General features: G+C 45.9%; 2 protein-coding genes and 1 long non-coding RNA gene across 3 annotated transcripts; 2 read left to right on the top strand and 1 right to left on the bottom strand.

Moving 5' to 3' along the window:
* Positions 1-109: 109 nt before the first annotated feature.
* On the bottom strand, positions 110-1,059 carry LOC307222295. Its single transcript, XR_013841731.1, has 2 exons — positions 930-1,059; positions 110-169 (listed from the first exon to the last, which is right to left on the bottom strand). It is a non-coding gene; the product is annotated as an uncharacterized lncRNA (long non-coding RNA).
* Positions 1,055-12,216, top strand: LOC307222080 (arylacetamide deacetylase-like 4). Its single transcript, XM_079987151.1, has 4 exons — positions 1,055-1,396; positions 7,347-7,563; positions 8,870-8,933; positions 10,553-12,216. The coding sequence occupies exons 1-4, from the start codon at positions 1,220-1,222 to the stop codon at positions 11,325-11,327; spliced, it is 1,233 nt and encodes a 410-aa protein (XP_079843277.1). The 5' UTR covers positions 1,055-1,219; the 3' UTR covers positions 11,328-12,216.
* Positions 12,217-14,482: 2,266 nt separating this feature from the next.
* On the top strand, positions 14,483-19,835 carry CFAP107 (cilia and flagella associated protein 107). Its single transcript, XM_079987333.1, has 4 exons — positions 14,483-14,718; positions 16,738-16,851; positions 16,956-17,133; positions 19,569-19,835. The coding sequence occupies exons 1-4, from the start codon at positions 14,608-14,610 to the stop codon at positions 19,763-19,765; spliced, it is 600 nt and encodes a 199-aa protein (XP_079843459.1). The 5' UTR covers positions 14,483-14,607; the 3' UTR covers positions 19,766-19,835.
* Positions 19,836-23,789: the final 3,954 nt, after the last annotated feature.

The following is a 23,789-nucleotide window of genomic DNA, read 5'->3' as shown; positions in this document are numbered from 1 at the left end:
ATTCACTGAATTATAGTTGTGAAGCCCTGCAGCGCCCTCTAGTGTTGGCTCCCAGTGCAGCAGAGCCAGTCGCACCAAAACCTGCTTCTGTTTGTGCATACCTTCTTAAAAAAAAACCCTACACACATTCTGAAAGTACTGAGGGCTTGACCAGTGACTGTGATCCTGTCTTCCTACACACACACAGACAAACACACACACAGAGAGAGAGAGAGAGAGAGAGAGTTTAGTTTCAGAAAATGATTGTGTAGCATCTACATGGTTCTTGGTTCAAAACCCACCCACAACTCCAAATTTGTTGCATGTGTTTTTGTACATTTCAAGCATTCCAAAAAGTTGATGAGATGAACTTTGGAGAAGCTGTACCAGTTCTTCTACTACAACAAGGCATCCTTTATGACAGGAGTGGGCAACATCAGCCCCAGCAAGAGGGCTTTATTTAGCACGGGTCAAAGACCCAGTTTGGCACCCCACCCCATGCGCATTTACGCGCGCGCACACACACAAACACAGGTTGGGAGCGTCAATGGCGCCCCTCTGGAGCCTTCATCGAGGACAAAAAATCTGGGTAACCCTTTCCCCCCCCCCCTCGCCCCGGCCCACCCCGCAGGTACTGCTCCGCCAGCAAGTATGGCCAACCGTCAGGAATGGTGGGAGTTGTGGTCCAATTGCACTTGGAGAGCCACAGGTTTTCCACCTCCGCTGGAGCTGTGTGGAGACTCCTAGATTTAATCATTCTCTCCACCCAATGAGGTGCAACAGAGACGAAATACTTGGCCCGGCCAGCTCCTGAGCCTAAGTTAGTTTCACTTCGCCGTGCCTTCTGCAGCGCTTCCTGTTCGGGTGTCTCAATAGTCTGTTAACCTGTTCGGCAACCTTGAGGACGCGAAAACCTTTCGCTGGTTCTTTCTTTGCATGCGCAACAACACTTGCCTCTGCTCGGCTTGCATGGGAAAGGGGAGGGGGCGTTTGAATTTCTGGGGGTGGCAATCGAATCCTGCGAGGCTTCGGTCGGTCTCTCTGCTGCTCTGAAGGAACCCGGGCTCGCCTTTCGTTCCCTCCCGCGCGTGGGAGGGGATTAGGGACGCTCCTTCCAGCTGCCTGCAACCTGAGTATCGCAGCCACGGGAGAAAGCAGCAAATAAGCTACAGCCCAAGCCAAGTTCGGTGAGAAGGAAAATCCAAGGGCGTAAGCAGGCGCTCTTCCGAGCCGCAGCAACATGGGCTTCCTGCACGCGTTCCTGGTGCTCCTGGTGGCTGCCCTCTTGGCAGCGTTCCTCCTGCTGGTTCTGGGAAGCATTTATTTCGATTACGCCAACTCGGAGATCCCTCCCGGAGTCGAGCACCCGGCCAAGTTGCGAATCATTCACGCCACGCTGATTGGGGCGTCTGTCCTGGTGAGTGGATCGCAGCGCCCCATCCAAAGGCGAGGTTGTAACTTGCGGGAAACCCACGAACTTAACCGCCTCCCCATCCGCCACGCGCCATTGCGCTCTCCTCCTGATTTTAACCTGCTTCTATCCGACATCGCGAATGGTAAAGTGGGCGCCCCCCTGTCGGAGAGGGAGAGATCTAACGAGAGACGAATTATTGGGCAGGAGGAGGGAAAAGGAAAGGAACGAGTTTGGCAGTGTTTAAAAACGCAACCCAGAAAAGTTTTGGTCTGGTGCTGAATGATTGGGCAGGATTAATCCTCCAGGTTCAGCGTAGCTGCTTGGCGCTAGCATTTCGCTGAACTTTCTGTAGTGACTTGAGTGAGACTCTGGTCACATCCTTGCTGCACGTGACTTTCCCCCAAAGTATCCTGAGAAGTAGGGATGCGGGTGGCGCTGTGGGTTAAACCACAGAGCCTAGGACCTGTCTATCAGGAGGTTGGCGGTTCGAATCCCCGCGACGGGGTGAGGTCCCGTTGCTAGGTCCCTGCTCCTGCCAACCTAGCAGTTCGAAAGCACCTCAAAGTGCAAGTAGATAAATAGGTACTGCTCCAGTGGGAAGGTAAACGGTATTTCTGTGCGCTGCTCTGGTTTGCCAGAAGCGGCTTAGTCAGCTGGCCACATGACCCAGAAGCTGTACCCTCGGCCAATAAAGCAAGATGAGCGCCACAACCCCAGGGTCGGCCACGACTGGACCTAATGGTCAGGGGTCCCTTTACCTTTATCCTGAGAAGTGCAGTTTGCTGGGACTTGTAGCTCTGTAAGGAGCAAACTACACTTCCCAGGATTCCTTGGGGGAACCCATGTGCTTTAAACAGTCTGGATGTGACAGCTATCTCTCTCTGTGTGTGTGAGAGAGAGAGAGAGAGAGAGAGAAAGAGAGAGAGAAGGAGAAAGTTTTAAAAATTATTAATGGTGTTTGACAGAACCTCTGGAACATTTTCATCCAAAGGCCAATTACTGCCTGCTGTGGGAGCAGTGTTTGTAGCAGGCTCACAGGCAGACTTCGAATGAATAAATGAAAGAATGAGAAAGAAGAAACTTTGTGAGAAAGAAAGTCAACACAGATTTTTTTAAAAAAAAATTACGCAATTACACAAGACCTTTATATTGTGCCCGTCTTTCATTTTGGAGCCCAGGGAACCTAAACATTAACAAATGAAACAGCTGTGCTGAAGTAAAACGGAAGTTAAACTCTCAAAGTCGGCATGGCCAGAACTGCTGCAATAATATCAATAAAATTGCACTCCAAGGAAATGGTCTATCTCATGGGAGTCCAAAACTCTGGCCTGATAAAATGGTTTAATGTCACCTCTTAAAACATATCTGAGGTGAGCACAGACTGAAGGGAGCTCCATTGGCAAGGTGCCACTACAGAGAATGGTATGCGGTGAGGTGAAGGAGGCATGTTCAATCTTTTCCCGCTCACTCTCTTTCCTGCTGAAGCACCCACACCCACACCTGGGCTGCTGTTTGCCCTTGAAAGTGTTGTTTACTACATACTGTCCTTTCAGGAGCAGATAACAGTTAATAGGCAGGCAGATTTCCTCCAGGCAATTAGTGTAGGCCCTGTGCCAGATTTGGAGAGGGATTCTGCACCTCTGTGGTAGCTGCTACCCAGTGTTAAGGTGGAAATCAGAAAGGTGGCACCAGAGCTATTGAGAGGGGGGAGGGTGTTTAAGAAAGATATTGACAAACTGGAATGTGTGCAGAGGAGGGCAAGCAAGATGATCGAGGGTCTAGAAACCAAGCCCCCAATGAGGAACAGTTGAGGGAGTTGGGGATGTTTAGCCTGGTAAAGAGGAGACTGAGAGGTGATAGGAGAGCTGTCCTCAAAATATCTGAAGAGCTGTGGCATGGAAGATGGAGCAAGTTGGCCTCCTAGTGGCGCAGCAATAAAACTGCTAGCACATTTGTAAAGTTAAGCAGGGTCCGGTATGGTTTCAAATTGGATGGGGGACCGAGGGCTGAGATGCCGGTATTGCGGAGGTGTCTGTGTGTCTGTGTGTTGGACTAGATGACCACCAAGATCCCAGCAGGTTGGTAGGACCCAAACCGGTGGATTCAAATTATAATGAAAGAGTTTCCTACGAACCATTCTGATGATAAGAGCTGTTTGACAGTGGAACTGACTCCCTCGGAGAATGGTGGACTCTCTCTTACATTGGAGGTTGGATGGCTACCTAGAGGGGGTTTTGTTGAATTTATTTGCATTGCAGGGTGGGACTGGATGACCCTGGGGGGGGGGAGGTCCCTTCCAGCTCCACAGTTCTACAATTGTACAGTTCTATGGAGCCAATGAATTCAACTTTTGCTGAGTTCGACAAGGACAACACTGAGATTAGGGTGGTGGTGGTGGAGGAAGTTGATAAGCGGGCAGAACAGGCAGGCAGGCAGGGACTCGCTGAGGTTGGTGGAGCAGGGCCTCCATTGCCACAGTTGCTTTTTCTTCAAAGCAATCAGTTGAAGCATGCCTTCCATAAAGCTAGTTTGTTCATCTAGCCTAGCGGTTCCCCAAAGGGGCAGTGGGATTACCTGGGCGGGGGCTGGGGGGGTTGCTAAGAAGCAAGAGGGATGTAGTGTAGGTGCCAATGACTTTCAAAAGCTCGATTGAGTTCATCAATGTTGCTGAATTAATTAAATAGTTTTAATTTGATATTGGATAAATGTGCAATTAGCTGTTACTGTTTTGAATTTTGTTGCGTTGTCACCTTCCTTAGGAGGTTGCACAAACTGCTGTTATGAATCAAGCTTGTTATAGGGTAGGGTACCAGTTGGGAACCAGTGGTCAAGTTCATTAGGTCTATATGCCATACACATCATAACTAAAACTCCCAATATCAGCCCTAGCACAAATGGCCAGTGGCCAGGGTTGATGGGACGTTTGGCACCAGTTTGGCTGCAGGAGTTGCCGGAAGGAGGCGTACAAGGCACCATCCTAGGGACTGCATTCTGGATTTGTGTAGGGTTTACTGCATGGGTAGGTAAACTAAGGCCCAGGGCCGGATCCGGCCCAATCGCCTTCTAAATCCGGCCTGAGGACGGACCAGGAATCAGTGTGTTTTTACCTAAGTAGAATGTGTCCTTTTATTTAAAATGCATCTCTGGGTTATTTGTGGAGCATAGGAATTCATTCATTCCCTCCAAAAAAATATAGTGCTGCCCCCCACAAGATCTGAGGGACAGTGGACCAGCTCCCTGCTGAAAAATTTTGCTGGCCGCTGGTTTACTGCTTAGCCTGTTCTTCTCCCAAATATATCCCAAGGCAGCAGAGGTTTAGGATCAGAGATTTGCTTCTCCTAGATGGGCTAGGTTTTTCTTCTTCTTAATATTCTTTATTGAAAAATAGGGGGGGATTATATATATATATATATATATATATATATATATATATGATGAAAAGAATAACAATTGTTAATACACACCCATGTAAATAAATAAATAAGACAAGAGAAAAGAAAAAAGCATTAACAAGGTTGTTATTGTACTTATCCTAAACGTAACCTAATGTCAGAATAAATTATTTGAATATCTTGAACTGGAAAAAACGACAGAGGCAATTAGGAGACAGCCAAACCAAAAATTAAAAAAAGAGTGGGAAACTTATAAAGAATTTTTTTTCAAAAAACAAAAACAGTGTCCTCAAGTCAAAAGCTGGACATGCTTTGATTAAGTTTTCGCAAATTACAAGAAATATTGTAAGTATAACATTCAAATAATAAAAGAAATGGGAAAATGGTCAAAGAAGCAGTTTAACAAAAAGATAAGACAGACCCGCTTTGTTTTTTGTTTTGTTTTTTTGACAATAAATTTTTATTGATATTACATATATATACATATAGACATATACCAAATCCATTACATAGCTTGCACATATTATATCTGTTCCATAAATCATATGTATAATACACAGTTGAATTGGGCTCTGCCGAGCCTTGGACTTCCCTCCACTCCTTTGGTAAGTATCAAATAAGTTTTATGGTCACATATTTTATCTCTTTTGCATAGTAATCATTTACTGTTAGAGTTATTCCAACCCCGCCAGTGTCATCTGAAATTTAGTTCCAATATTTGTTCCAATATTTAGTTCCAATATTTGTTCCAATATTTAGTTCCAATATTTGTTCCAATTATCATGAAATTTCTGTTCGTCTTGATCCCTTAATCTTCCTGTTATTCTAGCCAGCTCGGCATAGTTTATCACTTTAACCTGCCAGTCATTTATAGTGGGTATTACCTCCGTTTTCCAGTTTTGTGCTAACATAATTCTTGCAGCTGTTGTGGCATATAAAAATAATGTTTTATCTTCTTTTTTAATTTCTTTGCCCATCATTCCTAGCAGAAAAGCTTTGGGCTTTTGGGGAAAAGTGTATTTAAAAAAATTTTTAAGCTCATTATAGATTGATTCCCAAAAGCCTTTCACTTTGCTGCATGACCACCACATATGGTAGAAGTCTCCTTCTACCTCCCCACATTTCCAGCCTCTTTTGTTCTTCAATCTATAGATCTTAGCTAGCTTCACTGGTGTATGATACCACCTGTAGATCATTTTCGACAGGTTTTCCCTTAATGCCGTACACGCCATGAACTTCATATTAACATTCCACAATTCCAGCCATCTCTCAAAGTCAGGGGGGGATAGATAGATAGATAATACTTTATTCGGCTATAAGCCCACAAGGTAAAACAAATCAATAAATAAAATAGCATTTTACATTCTAAAATATCAACTAAAATATTTCAATGGATAATCTCCTTCACATTACTTACAATCTCTAGATGTACCGTATTATGGCCTTGAAGATAAAGATGGTGCATATAGTTTACTAGATTTTTAATAGTCAAGCAGCATTCCATGAAGTCTTTTATATGAAAGAACTGCAACTAGCTAGATGTAATTCAGGTGGCTTAGCAACAATTTCCAGAATGGTTGAACTCAGAATCCTTGATCGGGGAACAGTGTATAAAGGGCAATTAAACAAGATATGATAAAGGGACTCTCAAAGTCAATGTTATAGCCAATGTCTATCGCTTATTTAGTCATGACCTCCTTCCTTTGAGGAAGACAGAAGTCTATTGGGAAGGATAATTGGGAATTAAGAATATGGTGGTGTAAGGGTTTGGGGGGGGGTTGTAAGAACTTAGGGATTTATGGATGTAGGTATGTTTTTCCTTTTGTTATTATTTTATTTTGTTAATTTTTGTGTGTGTTTGTTATTTAAGAAAACTAATAAAAAGCATATTAATAAAATGAATCTTCTCTTATATCATTACTCTTCACATCCTCCACACTGGGCCAGATTTAGTTTTGAAGAGGCCCTAAGCTACTGAAGGTAATGGGGCCCTTTATATGTCCAGCTGTCCTTTGTCAACAAGAAATTGTCACTATTTTTTGTGTTGAATATATGCTATATGGTAATTTATGGACCTCATATGTATCTAAAGCCATTTGCACATGCAGAATGTAGGCACCCAACATATAGAAATGAGCAAACCAGTGATATTTTAGGGAGCAGGCTAGCAGGCAGGGCCCATTACTTACATCATAGGAGCCTACACAACACAAAACACTGTTGCTGTATGTAGGTTTTATTTTATTTGTTTTTTATCTTATATTTCGGAAATGTACATCCAGGGGTTTTTTCCCTTTATATTTTTGGGGGGCTCCCAAGAGAGTGGGCCCCAAGCTATAGCTTGTTTAGCTTATATCTAAATCCAGCACGTCAACCACATAACCCATAATGTTATAATTTTGAAATGATTTCCCCTGTCCTCATGCCCCAGCATGTTTCATCCAATCTGGGTAGCACTATGATCCTTAGATTTTGAACATCTAAATAGTTGTTTGGATGAACTTGCCACGAGTTAATTCCTATATGACTTTTGTTTCTTCTCCCTGTCCCCCTCTCAAAAGGGAAGGATCTTGGAAAACCTACATATCTGCACACAAATCCAGTTTGTGCGGATGGTGCGAAACAGCCGGAAACTGGGGAAAGAAAATGCACTCTTCATTAAAGACGCAAAGTTTAAGCATGTGCCTGTCCGGATTTACCAACCGAAGGCTCCCTCTGCTGGCGGAAGGAGGGGGATCGTGTTCTTTCATGGAGGCGGCTGGGTGTTTGGAAGCATCCGTGAGTTATGTCCAAACTTAATCTGCGTCAACACCTGAATGAAGTAGGGTAACGCATACACAGAGAGCATTTGTAGAGGGATCTCCTCTGAATTAAGACCCAGTTCATAATAAGGTTTCTCCTCAAAATCATCAGCCATCTAACCACACCAAAGCATCCACAAAAATATCTCAAGCCAAAGGGGGCTTTCTGGAGTCAGGATGTGCCTTAATAATCCTAAGGGCTGCAGCCATCATTTATTGACAAGTTTCAAAGTAGTTGTTGATTCCTGTGCATTGTTGTTGCTGCTGCTGCTGTTCTGTTCTGTTTTGTTTTCTTCCCCCGCCATCCCTCCAACAAGCTCAAGTTGACCTGCACAATTCTCCCTGCAATTATATCTTCCCAACAACCTTGTGAGATAGGTTAGACCAGTGTTTCTCAAACTTGGGACTCTAGCTATTGTTGGATGCTGGGAGTTGTAGTCCAACAACAGCTGCAGACCCAAGTTTGAGAAACACTGCTTTAGAGCATGGGGTGGGAAACATTTTACTCTCTTGATGTTGCTGACCTCTAACTCCCGTCAGCCCCAGCTTGCATTACCAAAGGTGATGAGGGACAATTAAGTCCAGCAACATCTGGAGGACCAAAGGTTCCCCATCCTAGCTTTAGAGAAACAACATCAACCTTCCAGTCCTCGTGGGCTCTAGAGGAAAAACTTTCAAATCTTTTTGAAGAGACTTAAAAATCGGAAGGGGGTAGGTCAAGGCTTTCCAGTATGAGGCTGGAGCTTTGCATCTTGGACCACTTTTCAGTGGGGTTATATTTATTTATTTGTTCCGCTTGTAATTAACCTGCTAATTTAGCCCACCTTAACTCTCTGTTCTTCAGTCACTGGAAAGTAATGGACAAAAATCTTTTGGGAGACGGGGCAGTGATCTGCATTTTGAAACTAGAAGAAACTGTAGGTTTGGGATTTATATGGTTTACAATAATGCAATTCTGTAATTTTACTGTTCTCCCATCCACTCCCTATTGGCCAAAGGGGATGGAGTCTGACTGGGGCAGGCCCTGATGGGATCTGTGCCTCCTCCCCTCCCTCTCTTCCTTATCATGGTGAAAAACATACTTATTTTCCCTATTTTGTTGAATGAATATATTGCAATAACATCCCCAGGGAGTTTCTTCTCTGTTAATTTTGTTGGCATATATTTTTGGTGGTGATGAGGTTCTTCTCATTAACTGTTGCACCTGGGAGGTACATAATCAAACCATCACATCTTACTAATGATTAAATATATGGATAACTATGGGAATATTATTGTTTCAGAAACCCATGAAAATATCTGCCGCTATTTGGCCCGAGAGAGTGAATCCGTGGTTGTGTCTGTGGAGTAAGTCAATGTTTTCCACCCCCCCCCAGCCCCCTGTGGTTGTGATGGACTCAACCACAGCATGGCAAAATGTTAAGAGCAGCTCACTTGCCAGCTGTAGAAGGAAGCCTAATTGTGTGGTTGCCCCGTGAGCCGCAACTTCCCCTGGCTCTCTGACCACTGAGCAAGTCGGGTAACCCACTGTACATAGATGAGAGGCAACTTTATACCATGCCAGACTTTTGTCTATCTAGCTCAGCATTGCTCACCTCAGGGAAAGAGCGCCCTTTGCAGCCCAAGGGGAACATTCCCTTTGTGGACCACCTTCCGGGTCTGCCTGCCCATGGAGCAGTGGCATAGCGTGGGTTGCCAGCGCCCAGGGCCATGCGGAACAATGGAGTGGGAAGGAGGGAAACAGACGGAGCATGCATGAGCATTCAACTGCCTAATAGCATCTGTGTCAATGCCCCTGTGGCCCCCTCCCATGCTATGCCACTGCCATGGAGGGTAAGCCCATGTGCCTAAATGGCATATAGGGGGAAATGGGGCCCTGCACCACCAACCTTGGTCTTGATTCCTCCAAGCCCTGCTGCCTTATTATTTACAATCCAGTACCATCTTATCAGGAGGTCCATTCCACACAGTGTAGGAAGCAGGTTATTGGTATTGTGGCATCTAACTCCTCCTGTTAAATATTACAGGTGCTGTGAAGATATTCCTCCTGCAACGAGCCTTTTGAGACCTATTTTGCAGTCTGCATCTGTATTGCAGCTGCTCTTATGATGTTTTAATTGCTTTTTTCATTTGTGTGCTGGCTGCCCTTAGCTTCTTTGGGAGGTAGGGTAGAATATATTTTTATAGATGATAGATGGATAGATAGATTAATAGAAAGAAAGAAAGAAAGAAAGAAAGAAAGAAAGAAAGAAAGAAAGAAAGAAAGATAAAGGTAAAGGGACCGCTGACCATTAGGTCCAGTCGTGACCGACTCTGGGGTTGCAGCGCTCATCTCGCTTTATTGGCCGAGGGAGCCGGCGTACAGCTTCTGGGTCATGTGGCCAGCATGACTAAGCTGCTTCTGGCTGGAGCGGTACCTATTTATCTACTTGCACTTTGACGTGCTTTCGAACTGTTAGGTGGGCAGGAGCTGGGACCGAACAACGGGAGCTCACCCCGTCGCGGGGATTCAAACCGCCAACCTTCTGATCTGCAAGCCCTGGGCTCTGTGGTTTAACCCACAGGGCCACCCGCCTCCCTTTTTAGATAGATAGATAGATAGATAGATAGATAGATAGATAGATAGATAGATAGATATAGATAGATGATAGATGATGATAGATAGAGATAGATAGATAGATAGATAGATAGATAGATAGATAGATAGATAGATAGATAGATAGAGATAGTAGGTATGGTTTGTCTGCTTCCTCATTAATCTCAGCATTGTTCCTGAAGAACTCGGCAGACAGGAGATAAAGGGAAAGAGTAGAATTAGTTGCCTGTCATTGGCTCTGGCTCCACCTGCTGGTGGGCTTCCTGCCTTTCACCCTATGGGGACTGGCCGTTATTTGATCATTCAAAAGCAGGAGCATCATACACAATCTCAGATGGAAATGATTTACTGTGGATTGATTTTGCCTTAGGTACCGTCTGGCTCCTGAGCACAAGTATCCAGCCCCGCTCAACGACTGTCTTGCTGCCACCACCCACTTTCTGGAGACTGCAGAAGACTATGGTGTGGACAACACCCGTGTCATCATTGCTGGCGACAGCGCGGGTGGCTGCATGACTGCCTGTATCTCCCAGAGTTTAGTGAATAGACCAGGCCTTGCAAAAGTGCGTGCACAGATCCTCATTTACCCGGGCCTCCAGGCTGTAGACTTCAACTTGCCTTCATACCAGCAAAACCACGCCGTGCCCATTTTATTCAGGGAACGGGCTGCTTTTTACATATTGCAACACGTGAATGGGGAAGCTTCACTCCTTGAAGATATTTTGGAAGGCTCTCATGTTCCAGTGGACCTGAGATTGAAGTACAAGAAATGGCTGAGTGCAGAAAACATCCCAAGCGAATTTAAAACCAGAGGCTACAAGCCCGTGGCGACAGTTCCCTGTGATGATGAAGTCTACAACAAAGTGAAGGTCCTAAGTTCTTCAGAGTGTTCGCCCCTTCTTGCCGACAATGCCATTGTCCGCCTGCTTCCCGAGACCTGCATCGTGACCTGTGAATACGACGTCCTGAGGGATGATGGATTACTCTACAAGAAAAGATTGGAGGACAATGGCATAGCAGTGACATGGTACCACATTGAAAATGGGTTCCACGGGATTCTAACCTTCTTCGACAGAGACTGGTTGAATTTCCCTTCTGGTAAAAGAGGGCTGGACAAGATAGTCAATTTTATAAAGAGCTTATAAAACCAAAAAGCATCTTTCTAAATCAGGGGTCTCCGACCATTTTGGACCGACGGGAGCATCCTGCACTTTGAGAGAGTGCTGGGGCACCAGTCATAAAACAGCTACCATGGTGGGGCTATGATATGACGCTAAATGGCTGCTAGGGGGTATGGCATAATGAAAAATGGCTGCTGTCGGGAGCATGGCATAACACACAGAGAGACAAACACACCCAACCTTATGCTTACAATGGGAATTGAGCTATGTTCTGCTGGAAATCACGCACATACCCTGATGCCATCATGGTCTAATAACCACAGGGAGTTTTTCTCAGTATTGAGAACAATATACCTATTGAGAACGATATACGCTGGCTAAGCTACAAGATCTTGGAGAAGGAGTCTGGTAGGGCAAGAGTTAACATCCCCCTGCCTTAAAGAGAGCTCATATGTACATGTTAAGCAGTTTAATAAATTGTTCTGTGCACACGTATGTTCATGTGGCAACCCTAATACAGTGGTACCTCGGGTTACATACGCTTCAGGTTACATACACTTCAGGTTACAGACTCCACTAACCCGGAAATACCTGGGTTAAGAACTTTGCTTCAGGATGACCCGGGTTAAGAACTTTGCTTCAGGATGGGAACAGAAACTGTGCTCCAGCGGCACGACAGCAGCAGGAGGCTCCATTAGCTAAAGTGGTGCTTCAGGTTAAGAACAGTTTCAGGATAAGAAGGGACCTCTAGAACAAATTAAGTTCTTAACCCGAGGTACCACTGTAGTGCCTATGGTCCAAGGTTGTTGAACCCTTTTTAAAAAAATCTTCATATGGATGATATTCAGGAAAAGAAGCAACCTCAATAAACGTTTGAATGTTGCCAATTTAAGGACAAGGTAATTGGGAAACAGATTTGTGTCTTTCGGCTTTTTGTGCCAACGTTTTTTTCTGTAGGGGATCAGTCATGTGACCATTCTTGGCAAACCATTCCTACAAACCCTCAAATGTTTAGATGCTTTTTTAGAGGAGCAAGACTGGAGTCTGTACCCAGTATCCCTGGGGAGCAACTGGAGTCCCAAATCCCTGGGAGGGTTCCCTACCCCGCCCCCACAATTTAACAAAATTAGAGTGGTGGTCAGAATGTTGGACTAGTATCAGGGACATCAGAGTTGGACTAGTATCAGGGACATCCCCATTCCACCATCCACTCAGTCATGAAGATATTACATGATGTTAGACCAAGGAGAAAGGGGATAGAGACCTTGTGTCACTGGGAGGAGGCCAAGCAGGGAGCCCAGTGCGACGTGGCTTCCTATCTCATGCTCAGGTGAAGCCAGCCATTGAACCACACTGTGCTCAGCCTCCTCTGCCTGCTCATCATCACGGGGGCCCAGACCTCTACCAGAAAATATTGGGGGGGGAGCAAAGACCTCACTAGGCATTGTCAGGAGCTCATCCTACACCCGAGTAGGACCCTGGTAGAGACACAGGCCCGACTGGCATGTTCTCTCCCTCCTGGTTGTTCGTTCGGGAGCTTCAAAAGCTTTCTTCAGCCCAAACATCACAGCGACTGATGCCAACAGACACTGGCACACTTAGGGATCTGCAGAGTGTTCGCAGTGTGCGTAACAGACCTCAGCAACTCAGCATTTTGGCTAATCTACTTTATTTACATATAAACGTACACGGAGCACTGCAACATGGCTCCCTCTCTCTCTAGCATCAGACAGCAAAGAGAGAGAAAACAAAGGACAATAGTCCCACTTCACGGAACACAGTAACACAAACATCCTGTCTCCGTCACTTCCCACTGTGGAGTCAAAACATACACCGTCACGTGAAAGACAACAATCCCATGACTGCAATCACAGAGCATGAATTCTAACAGGCGTTGGTGTACCTGCATTCTGACCACCTGGTCCAAAACAATAGCCAGGTGGACATATCAGATTGTATCCGATGTTAGCACCACTCACAGCAGACCCACAGGAGTTAGCAGATTTGTCATACCATAGATCTTTTCATTTCAATGGGTAAACTCTGAGCAGGACTTAGTTGGATACAACCCATTTTGTACCAACCGAAGCTTCTGAGACATCTTCAAAGGTAGCCCCACACTAAATGCTTTGCAGTAGTCTACCTTGGCAAGTAACAAATGCATAAATAAAGGAGGCCAAAATCAGACAGTGTAGTTAGAGTTACAGTTGGACTACTAGCCTAAGTTGGGTAGGGGGTGGGGAGAGTGAGCGCCTAGCCACCACTGCAGCTGCCTGGGCTTCCCTAGAGGGCAAGATAGGTTTGCTTTGGCACATTGTGCTATTTGTGGTAGTGCTGTCCGCCACTAGGTAGAGCATGCTAATGGAAAATGAGGGACTCTGGTTCCCTAAATAAAGCTCAACAACACGGCCAGATTTTTAATACTGTGTGTAGATCGCAGTCTCTTGGGAGTTGGACATGCCTGCTGTACACATTTAGCTAAGTGTAAGTTCCAGGTTCGGGACGCAGGTGGCTCTGTGGGTTAAAGCCTCAGCGCCTAGGACTTGCCGATCGAAAGGTCGGCGGTTCGAATCCCTGCGGCGGGGTGCGCTCCCGCTGCTCGGTCCCAGCGCCTGCCAACCTAGCAGTTCGAAAGCACCTCCGGGTGCAAGTAGATAAATAGGGACCGCTTACCGGCGGGAAGGTAAACGGCGTTTCCGTGTGCGGCTCTGGCTCGCCAGAGCAGCGATGTCACGCTGGCCACGTGACCCGGAAGTGTCTCCGGACAGCGCTGGCCCCTGGCCTCTTAAGTGAGATGGGCGCACAACCCCAGAGTCTGTCAAGACTGGCCCGTACGGGCAGGGGTACCTTTACCTTTACCTTTAAGTTCCAGGTTAACCCAATGGGAGTAGTTTCTGAGCAGGCATGCATAGGATGGTGCCCTTTTCTGTCCAAACCCAGACATCTTCACAGTGGTCAGATTGCAATGGTAATCTGCATGTTGATGGATTCCAATTCCACCAGCCCCAGCCTATCATGCCTCTGGATTTGGATTCCTCATCTTTGGGTGGGGTAAGCAGCAAGCATTATCCCCTTATTCTGCGTCCATTCACAAACACGTGTTTTGTTGCCTTCAGTGGAATAGTAGAATTGATTTCACCACGGTAGAATCCCTTGTTGCCTGGAGTGTTACCATGGGGATGGTCAACAATAGGCAACCCGAGACCAAGGAACATCAGAGGTTAAATGTCCTGCTCTGCACATACAGAGATGGAAGTCTAGGACCTTTCGAGTTCACTTTTTGCCAAAGCATGTGAACGGGACCATGTTTACTCAGTGTAGAGATGCACAGGAATGGTACACTCCCAGCTGGAAGGTAGAACCCAAATATTCTACTAAAGTACTTATTGGAAACTGGCTGGAAGAAAGAAAAAAGGTAGGTTTGGGAAGGGAAGAAAGAAAGGGAACTAAATCCCAGGTGGTTGCAGTAGAGAGGGGAGGGAGAAGATGGTAATGAAGCATCACCCCACCCCAACACCTATAACATGGGATAAAATTGATGGGGCACATTAATTTCCTGGTCCATTTCTAGGAACAGATCAAAGGGCTTGCATTCCTATAAAGAATACCTGAAGTATACCTGAAGGAGTGTCTCCACCCCCATCGTTCTGCCCGGACATTGAGGTCCAATGCTGAGGGCCTTCTCTTGGTTCCCTCACTGCGAGACGCCAAGTTACAGAGAACCAGGCAGAGGGTCTTCTTTGTAGTGGCACCCGCCCAGTGGAACGCCCTCCCCTCAGATGTCAAAGGAAAAAACAACTACCAGACTTTTAGAAGACATCTGAAGGCAGCCCTGTTTAGGGAAGCTTTTGATGTTTAATAGACTATTGTATTTTAATATTTTGTTGGAAGCTGCCCAGCGTGGCTGGGGAAACCCAGCCAGATGGGCAGTGTGTAAATAAAATTATTATTATTATTATTATTATTATTATTATTATTATTATTATTATATTATTATTATCATCATCATCATCATCATCATCATTATCATTATTAAGCTCTGTGTGGTTTAGCAACCAATTACTGCAGCTTGACGCAGGCAGAAAGTCCCAGGTTCAATCACTGGTCTCTCCAGGTAGGGCTTAGGAGATAACTTTCTCTGAAACCCTGGGAAGCCACTGCTGGTCAGTGTAGACAATACTGCGGTAGATGTACCCATGGTCTGACTCAGGATGAGTTGGTAGAGCAGATGCTTGGCATGAAGGAGGAGTTCCTAGCATCTCCAGGCAAAACTGGGAATGTCCCCCATCTGAAACCACAGAGAGATGCTTCCAGTCAGTGTGTACTCTGCCTATCTGACTCGATTGCCCCAGCCCACTCTGGGTGGCTTCCAGGAGAATATACAAAAACACAGCAGAGCAACATGAATTAAAAGCATCCCAATAAAGGGCTGCCTTCAGATGTCTACAGATGGTTGTATAATTATGTACAGTACACAATTCTGAACTACATGGACCAATGGGGTGAATTAGTCCAAAGCAACTTCCTGCATGACTGTATAAATTTCTCGGGGACCATTATGTTAGAGGTGAGGTGGGTGTGACTACTGGCAGGGTCTTCTCAATGGAGACCCCTGGATCTGAGCCAGTTCTCTTCCCAGAGGGGCAACCAGGGCTTGTTGGCACCACATGAAAACCCTTTTGAAAACGCTAGTCATTTTGGATCTCTGGTAATTTTGAAAGCCAAGTTTTATCTGATTGTGTTATTTTGTTTTTGCTAGAATTTGTGTATAACTTTACTTGGATTATTTTGGACTTTCTGTTGGGAGTTGTTCTGAAAATTGGGCTTTCCAGCTTATATCGTGGGGTGGTAATATGATAGAGGTGTATAAACATTTGCATGGTGTTTATGCATCAGATTATGCACAATACCAGAACTTGGAGACACCCAGCGAATTTGTGAATGTCGGAGATCAAGGACAATAGGAAGCACTTCTTCAGAGCTAAATGATGGAATTCACTCGCAGAAGATGGGTGGCTTTAAGAAAGGATTAGACCAGGGTTTCCCAACCTTGGGTCTCCAGCTGTTTTTGGACTACAACTCCCATCATCCCTAGCTAGCAGGACCAATGGTCAGGGATGATGGGAATTGTAGTCCAAAACAGCTGGAGACCTGATGTTGGGGAGCACAGGATTAGACAGACTTCAGAAGTTGATGAACTACAACTTCCACTATTTCTTTGCTGACTGGGGTTTATGGAGCTTGGACTCTTACTACATCTAGAGAGTCACATGCTAGCCGCCACGCTAGTCCAAGAAGATATGGAGGCCCATTTGTTCCTTACCCCTGCTGTGGAATCTGAGAGGGTCTGAATTTTGCTCCAGGACTCCAAGGTGCTTGAATAAACCATGCTTGCTTCCCAAAGAGTGACTGCCACTTGTCTGCATTTTCATAGTTCATACGTGACCATGAGGGAACCGGCGAAAGCAGCTACGACCGAGATTACGTTCGTTACCCAGCTCAGATTCCAGACCGAACGGTGATGAAAAGAATTATGAAGCAGCTGGATGTAAGTAATAGGGAGGGTGGGAAGACAGATCCAGGTCTGGGGCTGCACGTCTCCAAAAGCAGCATGGATTCTTGTGCTAACGCTCAGCATGTGTTATACTTTAGGGCCTGCCAAAGAAGTACATATTGACCCACCACGAAGAACCGAGACACCATCACTTGGTATCGCAATATGACGATCAATATAATAGGCACGGCTACAACCCTTTGCTGCCTCCACTTCGCAAATGGAATAGACACAAAATGGCTTGGATCCCAGAGAAGACAGACTACCCACTTGTTGGTATGTGGTAGCATCTCAAGAAAAGGAAAAAGAGACAAGGCAACCTTGAAGGTTGACAATAGGGGAGGTTGCTCTCATCATGCATACCGACCCATCATTTATTATATGGTCCTGTTAACCTATTAACATCCCATTGACCCATTAACATCCCAAGTATTTATTCCATGGGGATCCTGTGTGAATACTGTAGGAACAGAATCCAGATGTTGATTGCCTCCAACTCTGATCATGGTCAATAGTCAAAGATGAAGGGAGCTGTAGTTCAGCAACATCTGAACTATGTTCACACAGCTTCCCCATCCCTGAATTAAAAGAATATTGTAACTAGCAAACCTGTAGCCCTCCAGATGTCATTGGACGACAGTCCCAGCCAGCATGACCAATGGGCAGGGATGTTGGCATCTGTAGTCTAGCAACATTCCGAGAATTACAGGTTCCCCATCTCTTCTACATGCTGTTTGGATTGCCCATCCCTTCCTCTCATTAAGGCCTTTGGTTTATTCCATCATCATCATAATGCTGAGAAAGTCATCCAAACACAGAGATTTTTATTTTTATTTTTGCCCTATGCATCACAATGCTTGCAATACTCTCCTCACTTGCGTTTCTGCCCGGATAATTCAATGGTTAGATACTTTGTTTGGAAAGATTTATATGCTGCTTAAGCAAAGCAAAAGGACGCAGGTGGCGCTAAAGGTTAAAGCCTCAGCGCCTAGGACTTGCCGATCGAAAGGTCGGCGGTTCGAATCCCTGCGGCGGGGTGCGCTCCCGCTGCTCGGTCCCAGCGCCTGCCAACCTAGCAGTTCGAAAGCACCTCCGGGTGCAAGTAGATAAATAGGGACCGCTTACCAGCGGGAAGGTAAACGGCGTTTCCGTGTGCGGCTCTGGCTCGCCAGAGCAGCGATGTCACGCTGGCCACGTGACCCGGAAGTGTCTCCGGACAGCGCTGGCCCCTGGCCTCTTAAGTGAGATGGGCGCACAACCCCAGAGTCTGTCAAGACTGGCCCGTACGGGCAGGGGTACCTTTACCTTTACCTTTAAGCAAAGCAAACCAAAGCATGAAGCAGTTTACATTAGTGGGGTAGGAGAGCGGAAAATAATGTCAATATATTTTACATCTGGTAAACAATGTATCCTTTTGGTTTCATTGGTACCTGCGTAGGCAAGGCTAAAAAGCCCAGGACACAAATGTTCACAGCCCTCTAGCATCTATGGTGGTTCATTTACCAGAAGTAATGCATTTAGCATTATCTCTGGAAGTGTATACTTGATTCTGACCAAATGAAGCCTCCTAGAGCATAATACAGTGGTACCTTGGGTTGAGTACTTAATTCGTTCCGGAGGTCTGTTTTTAACCTGAAACTGTTCTTAACCTGAAGCACCACTTTAGTTAATGGAGCCTCCTGCTGCTGCCGCGCCACAGGAGCACGATTTCTGTTCTCATCCTGAAGCAAAGTTCTTAACCCGAAGTACTATTTCTGGGTTAGCAGAGTCTGTAACCTGAAGTGTCTGTAACCTGAAGAGTATGTAACCCAAGGTACCACTGTATGCATCAGGGGCTTAATATCAACAGTCTGGAAGTTCCAAAGAGTTGGTGCTGCCAGACTGAAGCACTGATTCATTACAAGTGCAGAACGGACATTATGTGACACTTGTAAATGTGCCAGTTGCGCAGATGGAAGTGGTTGAGTGGGCAGATATAGGGTAAGGAGATAATTCAAGTAAACCTGTCCCAAGCTGTCGAGGGTTTGAATTTCAAATTTTGAATGGCTAGGTCTTGTTTCTGAATTGCTAAATCAGTAAATCACATGGGGGGGGGAATGTTGCACAAATCACATCAAAGTTGTTTCCAGCACTTCACCTAACCTAAGACCTAGGGGCTAAGCTCAGAAATAAATAAACTGCAAACTTTCTGCAAGGCCATCATCCCAGGAAGCTCAGTAACAAAACAGAGAAGAAGGATAAGCCAATGAAAACAGGTGGGTCTCTAAGGCCACCTGGTATGAATTCTAAAGTTGTGGGCTACTGCAAAGATAGCCCTGTCCTGAATGTCTGTCATGAGTAGCAGGCAAATGAGAAGAGCCTCTGTCACTGATCTTAACATGCAGGCAAGCTGCTCTGGGTGCAGGGGACCTTTCAAATAAGTACCTCCAGCCCTAGAGCAACGGTGGAGAAACTCAGGTCCAAGGTCCTCTCTACCTGGCCTTCATGACTCTCTCCAGGTCACACCTCCTCCTTAGTCACCCCGCTTTCCCCAGACCATACCCTCTCACCTGCCTTGCTTTGCATCTTCCTTGAGCATTTTTGCCCGGCCGTAATGTGGTCCTTGAATTCTGATGATGATTTGCCTGTGCAGAAGATCCAGAGGAACGGATGACTGTGTGTAGAAACTAGTACAGTTTCTCTGCCCACTTTTGCCTTTGTCCTCATTTCAGAACCACCTACCAACTATGGGCTTTTCAAGCACATTGTGAAAAAATGGGGCCAGAACGTGCCTGGAGTGATGAACAGCGTCTACATGGTCTCCTACGTCAAGCCGCCTAGTACAGCCTATAGCGCTCGCCGGCGGCCTGTCACATTTCACACCCTTGAGGCCAGTGTTCCACAGTGGCTACCACGAAGTTCTGTTTAGTCTCTCTGAAAGGGTGCAGACCATCCATGTTTCGGCGCAGAGGTGAATTAAATGTTGTATCTTTACCCAACCAGCTGCAACAATCAGTGCTTTGTGTCAAGTTGTAAGGGTTTGGATAGAATCATGGAACTGCAGAGTTGGCTCAGCCTAGTCCAATTTCCTGCAATGCAGGAATCTCAACTAAAGCATTCATGACAGGTGGCCGTCCAAACTATGCTTACAAACCTCCAAGGAATACCAAGTCATCTGCAAAGGCTTTCACTTTATATTCCTTCCAACCAACTGAAATTCCTTTTATTTTTTCATTTTTCCTTATAGTCCTTAGAAAGACTTCCAGTACCGATATGAATAATAATGGTGATAGTGGACACCCTTTTCTTGTACCTTTCGTAATTTCAATATTTTCTGTTATTATTTACTATCAATTTTGCTTTTTGATCAGAATATATTGCTTTTATTCCATTTATAAATGATTGTCCAATGCCCATTAATTCCAATTTTTTTAATCATAAATTTCCAAGATATATTATCAAAGGCCTTTTCTTCATCCACAAAAACTAATATCGCTTGCTTTTCATTGCTGGCCATCAAATATTCAATTATATTCACGACATTCCTTATATTATCTTTCATCTGTTGGCCAGGAAGAAAGCCTGCTTGGTCCTTGTACTGTCAGAACATTCTTCCTAATATTTAGTTAGAATCTCCTTTCTTGTCACTTGATTCCATTGGTTCAGGTCCTAGCCTCCAGAGCAGGAGAAAACAATGTTGGTGGCAGTCATTTAGCTAATTGAAGATAGATATTGTATCTACTCTTGGTCTCCTCTTTTCCAGGCTAAACATGCCTCTTATTTGCAACAGGCCCCAGATCTTCTGCTGCTTTCCTTGCTCCCCCCCCCCTCATCTGCATTTGCAGATTGTATGCAAATTTGGGTCGTGAGCCTGGGCCACTGAGCCCTTGAAGTAACTATCAGTTCCCTGGTGGACATGCTTATGACAGCTTCATTGCCAAAGCAAGGGTCAAGGAGTTAGAGCACACCCACCCCAACATCACATGTATGTCCATGGCCAAGTAAGCCCTACTCAGAGTAGACCCACTGGCCCAAAGGGAGGTGCCTCCTAGAGGCACCATTCGCCTGGTGAGCTTGTAGCCAGGGCTGCTGCAACAAACTGCTGTGTAAGCCTTTGGGAGGCAGAGACACGAGAGGCCATCAGAGGAGGGAGGGAAGGAAAGAGGGACAGAGGCCAGTGTTGTCCATGGCACCCCTGACCATCATTCAAGGCACCCCAGGGTGCCACGGCACACTGGTTGAAAACCACTGCTCAGGGCAGAGTGTGCCAATGCAGTTAAACTAGCACTTGCAACTTGACTGATCTCAAGGTCTCCCAAGACGCAGTCAAACCCCCCCCCCCCCGGCTCTTAGGTTTATTCAGCAAGCCCTGAACTACCTGGGCCCAATGTACCTTAATTATTTGCTATTCTACATGCTACACTTTGATCACTGACATCTTCTGGCGGGGCACTTTCATGGGTCATCCCATGGCCCTGAGATTTGGCAGGCCTCCACCAGGAACCAAGCCTTTGGAGTGCCAGACTGCCCCCTGCAGAACATCCCACCAGTAGAAATCCTGCCAGAATCAGTTCTGCTTTCTTTGAGATATCATTATAAACCTGTACCTGTTCAGATAGGTCCTTTGGGAGGCTTTTGTTGTTGTTACACAAATCATTCTTAACTGATGATTTGGTAGTATTACATCTTTACGTTTTGCGCCGCCTTGGTTTTGCATATTCTTTACTTAAATGAATACAAAAATAATTCTTTAGGCTGGACTCGAACCCGATGACCTTCTTCAAACAGAGAGACGGTCCTCTAAAGGCAAAACACAGAGCCACCCTAATGCAAATAAGGTATGCATTCAAGGTGAACGAAAGTCACCGCGTTCCTGCCAATTCTCTGGCTCTCAGTGCAACTTGCAAACAAACCTTTCTGTGCCCTTGGCTTCAGTAGACCTTTATACACCCTTGGCTTTGAAGGTGTGTACATCGCCAGGCACTCTGGGAAGTACATTACGTACACAAAAGCAGTTGGAGATGCACTGAGCCAGCAGGTTTTGCCTTTGCTTTGTAGAAAATGAGGACACAACCTTCAAGTTAAGGCTGCTAGCCACCTGGTGGTGTGTGTGTTTGTGCGTGTGATAGAAATTACTTGGCCTTTACCTTTAAGTGCTGATCAAAAACCTACAGTTGAAGTGTTTCACGGGATGCAGATAAAGCTTGCTGTTTGCTAACATTTGTAGGTCAAGCCACGGTTGAAAAGCACAGAGGCTGGCCACCAAATTCTCTCAAGGAGACCTTGCTGTTTTGTTCATTTGCAACAAAGAAAGCTACCTTATACTGAATCAGCTCCACCTAGCTCAGTATTTGTCTCCACTGGCTGGCAGGGGTGTCTCCTGACCCTACCTGGGGATGCCAAGATTGAACACGGGAACTTCTGCCTGAAAAGTGGGTGCTGTGTCCTGATATGCTAAAACAACAGCCATGGCATAGTGCATCCCCTGGCAGGGGTCCTAAACCTCTTACCATGCTGAAGTCTTACAGGTACAGTTCCAGTGACAGGTAGGTAGCCGTGTTATTCTGCCGTAGTCAAAACAAAATAAAAATAAAAATTCCTTCCAGTGGCACCTTAAAGGTAAAGGTACCCCTGCCCGTACGGGCCAGTCTTGACAGACTCTGGGGTTGTGCGCCCATCTCACTTAAGAGGCCAGGGGCCAGCGCTGTCCGGAGACACTTCCGGGTCACGTGGCCAGCGTGACATCGCTGCTCTGGCCAGAGCCAGAGCCAGAGCCAGAGCCAGAGCCGCACACGGAAACGCCGTTTACCTTCCCGCTGGTAAGCGGTCCCTATTTATCTACTTGCACCCGGGGGTGCTTTCGAACTGCTAGGTTGGCAGGCGCTGGGACCAAGCAGCGGGAGCGCACCCCGCCGCAGGGATTCGAACCGCCAACCTTTCGATCGGCAAGCCCTAGGCGCTGAGGCTTTAACCCACAGCGCCACCTGCGTCCCACCTTAGAGACCAACTAAGTTTGTTGTTGGTATGAGCTTTCATGTGCATGCACACTTATTCAGATACAGTTCCTCTCCTCCAATGGGAATGAGAGTTAGTCTTTCTTTTTCTTTTTTTGCTCCTTGTACAGAAGTTAAGTCACAAGATGGTCCTGCCCAGGGTGGGAGCAGGGGAGATAGAATAAAGCAGCTGACAACACTGACTATTCCTACTTAAATTATAAATCCACATAGGTGAACTTTGTGCAAATCTTTGTTGGTGAAGTGTTAGTGTCCATTCGAAACAGAATCCCCAGCCCCAGATGTGCTACTCATAGTCCTGTTAACTTAGGAAAGTCAGGATCTGCCTTATACCAAGTCAGACCATCGCTTATCCAACTCAGTATTTTCTACACTGATTGGCAGCAACCAGCGTGGTGTAGTGGTTAAGAGAGGTAGACTCGTAATCTGGTGAACCGGGTTCATGTCTCCGCTCCTCCACATGCAGCTGCTGGGTGACCTTGGGCAGGTCACACTTCTCTGAAGTTTCTCAACCTCACTCACCTTGCAGAGTGTTTCTTGTGGGGAAGGAAGGGAAAGGAGAATGTTAGCCGCTTTGAGACTCCTTCAGGCAGTGATAAAGCGGGATATCAAATCCAACCCTGTATGATTTCAGAGTAGCATCTGTCCAAGCCCTGCCGGGAGATGTTGGGATTGAACCTGGGAGTGCCTGTGTGCAAAGGCAGCTGCTTACATTTCTGAGGACTAAGCGATTGATTAAATAAATGATTTTCCTACTCCCAAAGTGCAGCTTTCCCCATCATTGACATTGAGTTAACAGGAAGCTGCACCATTTGAACTTTGGCCTGCAACCAGCTATCAACAGCCAGAAGATGGAGCAGCCGTGTCCTTAATGAAGCACGGTGTACCTTTTACACTAATTAGCAAGCTTCTTTTTCTGGGATCTGGATACTTCACACA

Source organism: Podarcis cretensis (assembly GCF_951804945.1).
Source record: "Podarcis cretensis genome assembly, chromosome: 8".
Taxonomy (NCBI): Eukaryota; Metazoa; Chordata; class Lepidosauria; order Squamata; family Lacertidae; genus Podarcis; species Podarcis cretensis.
The sequence above is the reverse complement of the archived record's forward strand: the minus strand, read 5'-3'. Positions and strand labels throughout refer to the sequence as shown.

Excerpts from the sequence above, each read along its gene's own strand:
- LOC307222080 (XM_079987151.1), top strand. The coding sequence starts at position 1,220 with ATGGGCTTCCTGCACGCGTTCCTGGTGCTCCTGGTGGCTGCCCTCTTG. Across the intron at positions 7,564-8,869 it reads CTGGGTGTTTGGAAGCATCC|AAACCCATGAAAATATCTGC; the intron begins GTGAGTTATGTC and ends TTATTGTTTCAG. Across the intron at positions 8,934-10,552 it reads TCCGTGGTTGTGTCTGTGGA|GTACCGTCTGGCTCCTGAGC; the intron begins GTAAGTCAATGT and ends ATTTTGCCTTAG.
- CFAP107 (XM_079987333.1), top strand. The coding sequence starts at position 14,608 with ATGTTTACTCAGTGTAGAGATGCACAGGAATGGTACACTCCCAGCTGG. Across the intron at positions 14,719-16,737 it reads GGCTGGAAGAAAGAAAAAAG|TTCATACGTGACCATGAGGG; the intron begins GTAGGTTTGGGA and ends GCATTTTCATAG. Across the intron at positions 17,134-19,568 it reads GACAGACTACCCACTTGTTG|AACCACCTACCAACTATGGG; the intron begins GTATGTGGTAGC and ends TCCTCATTTCAG.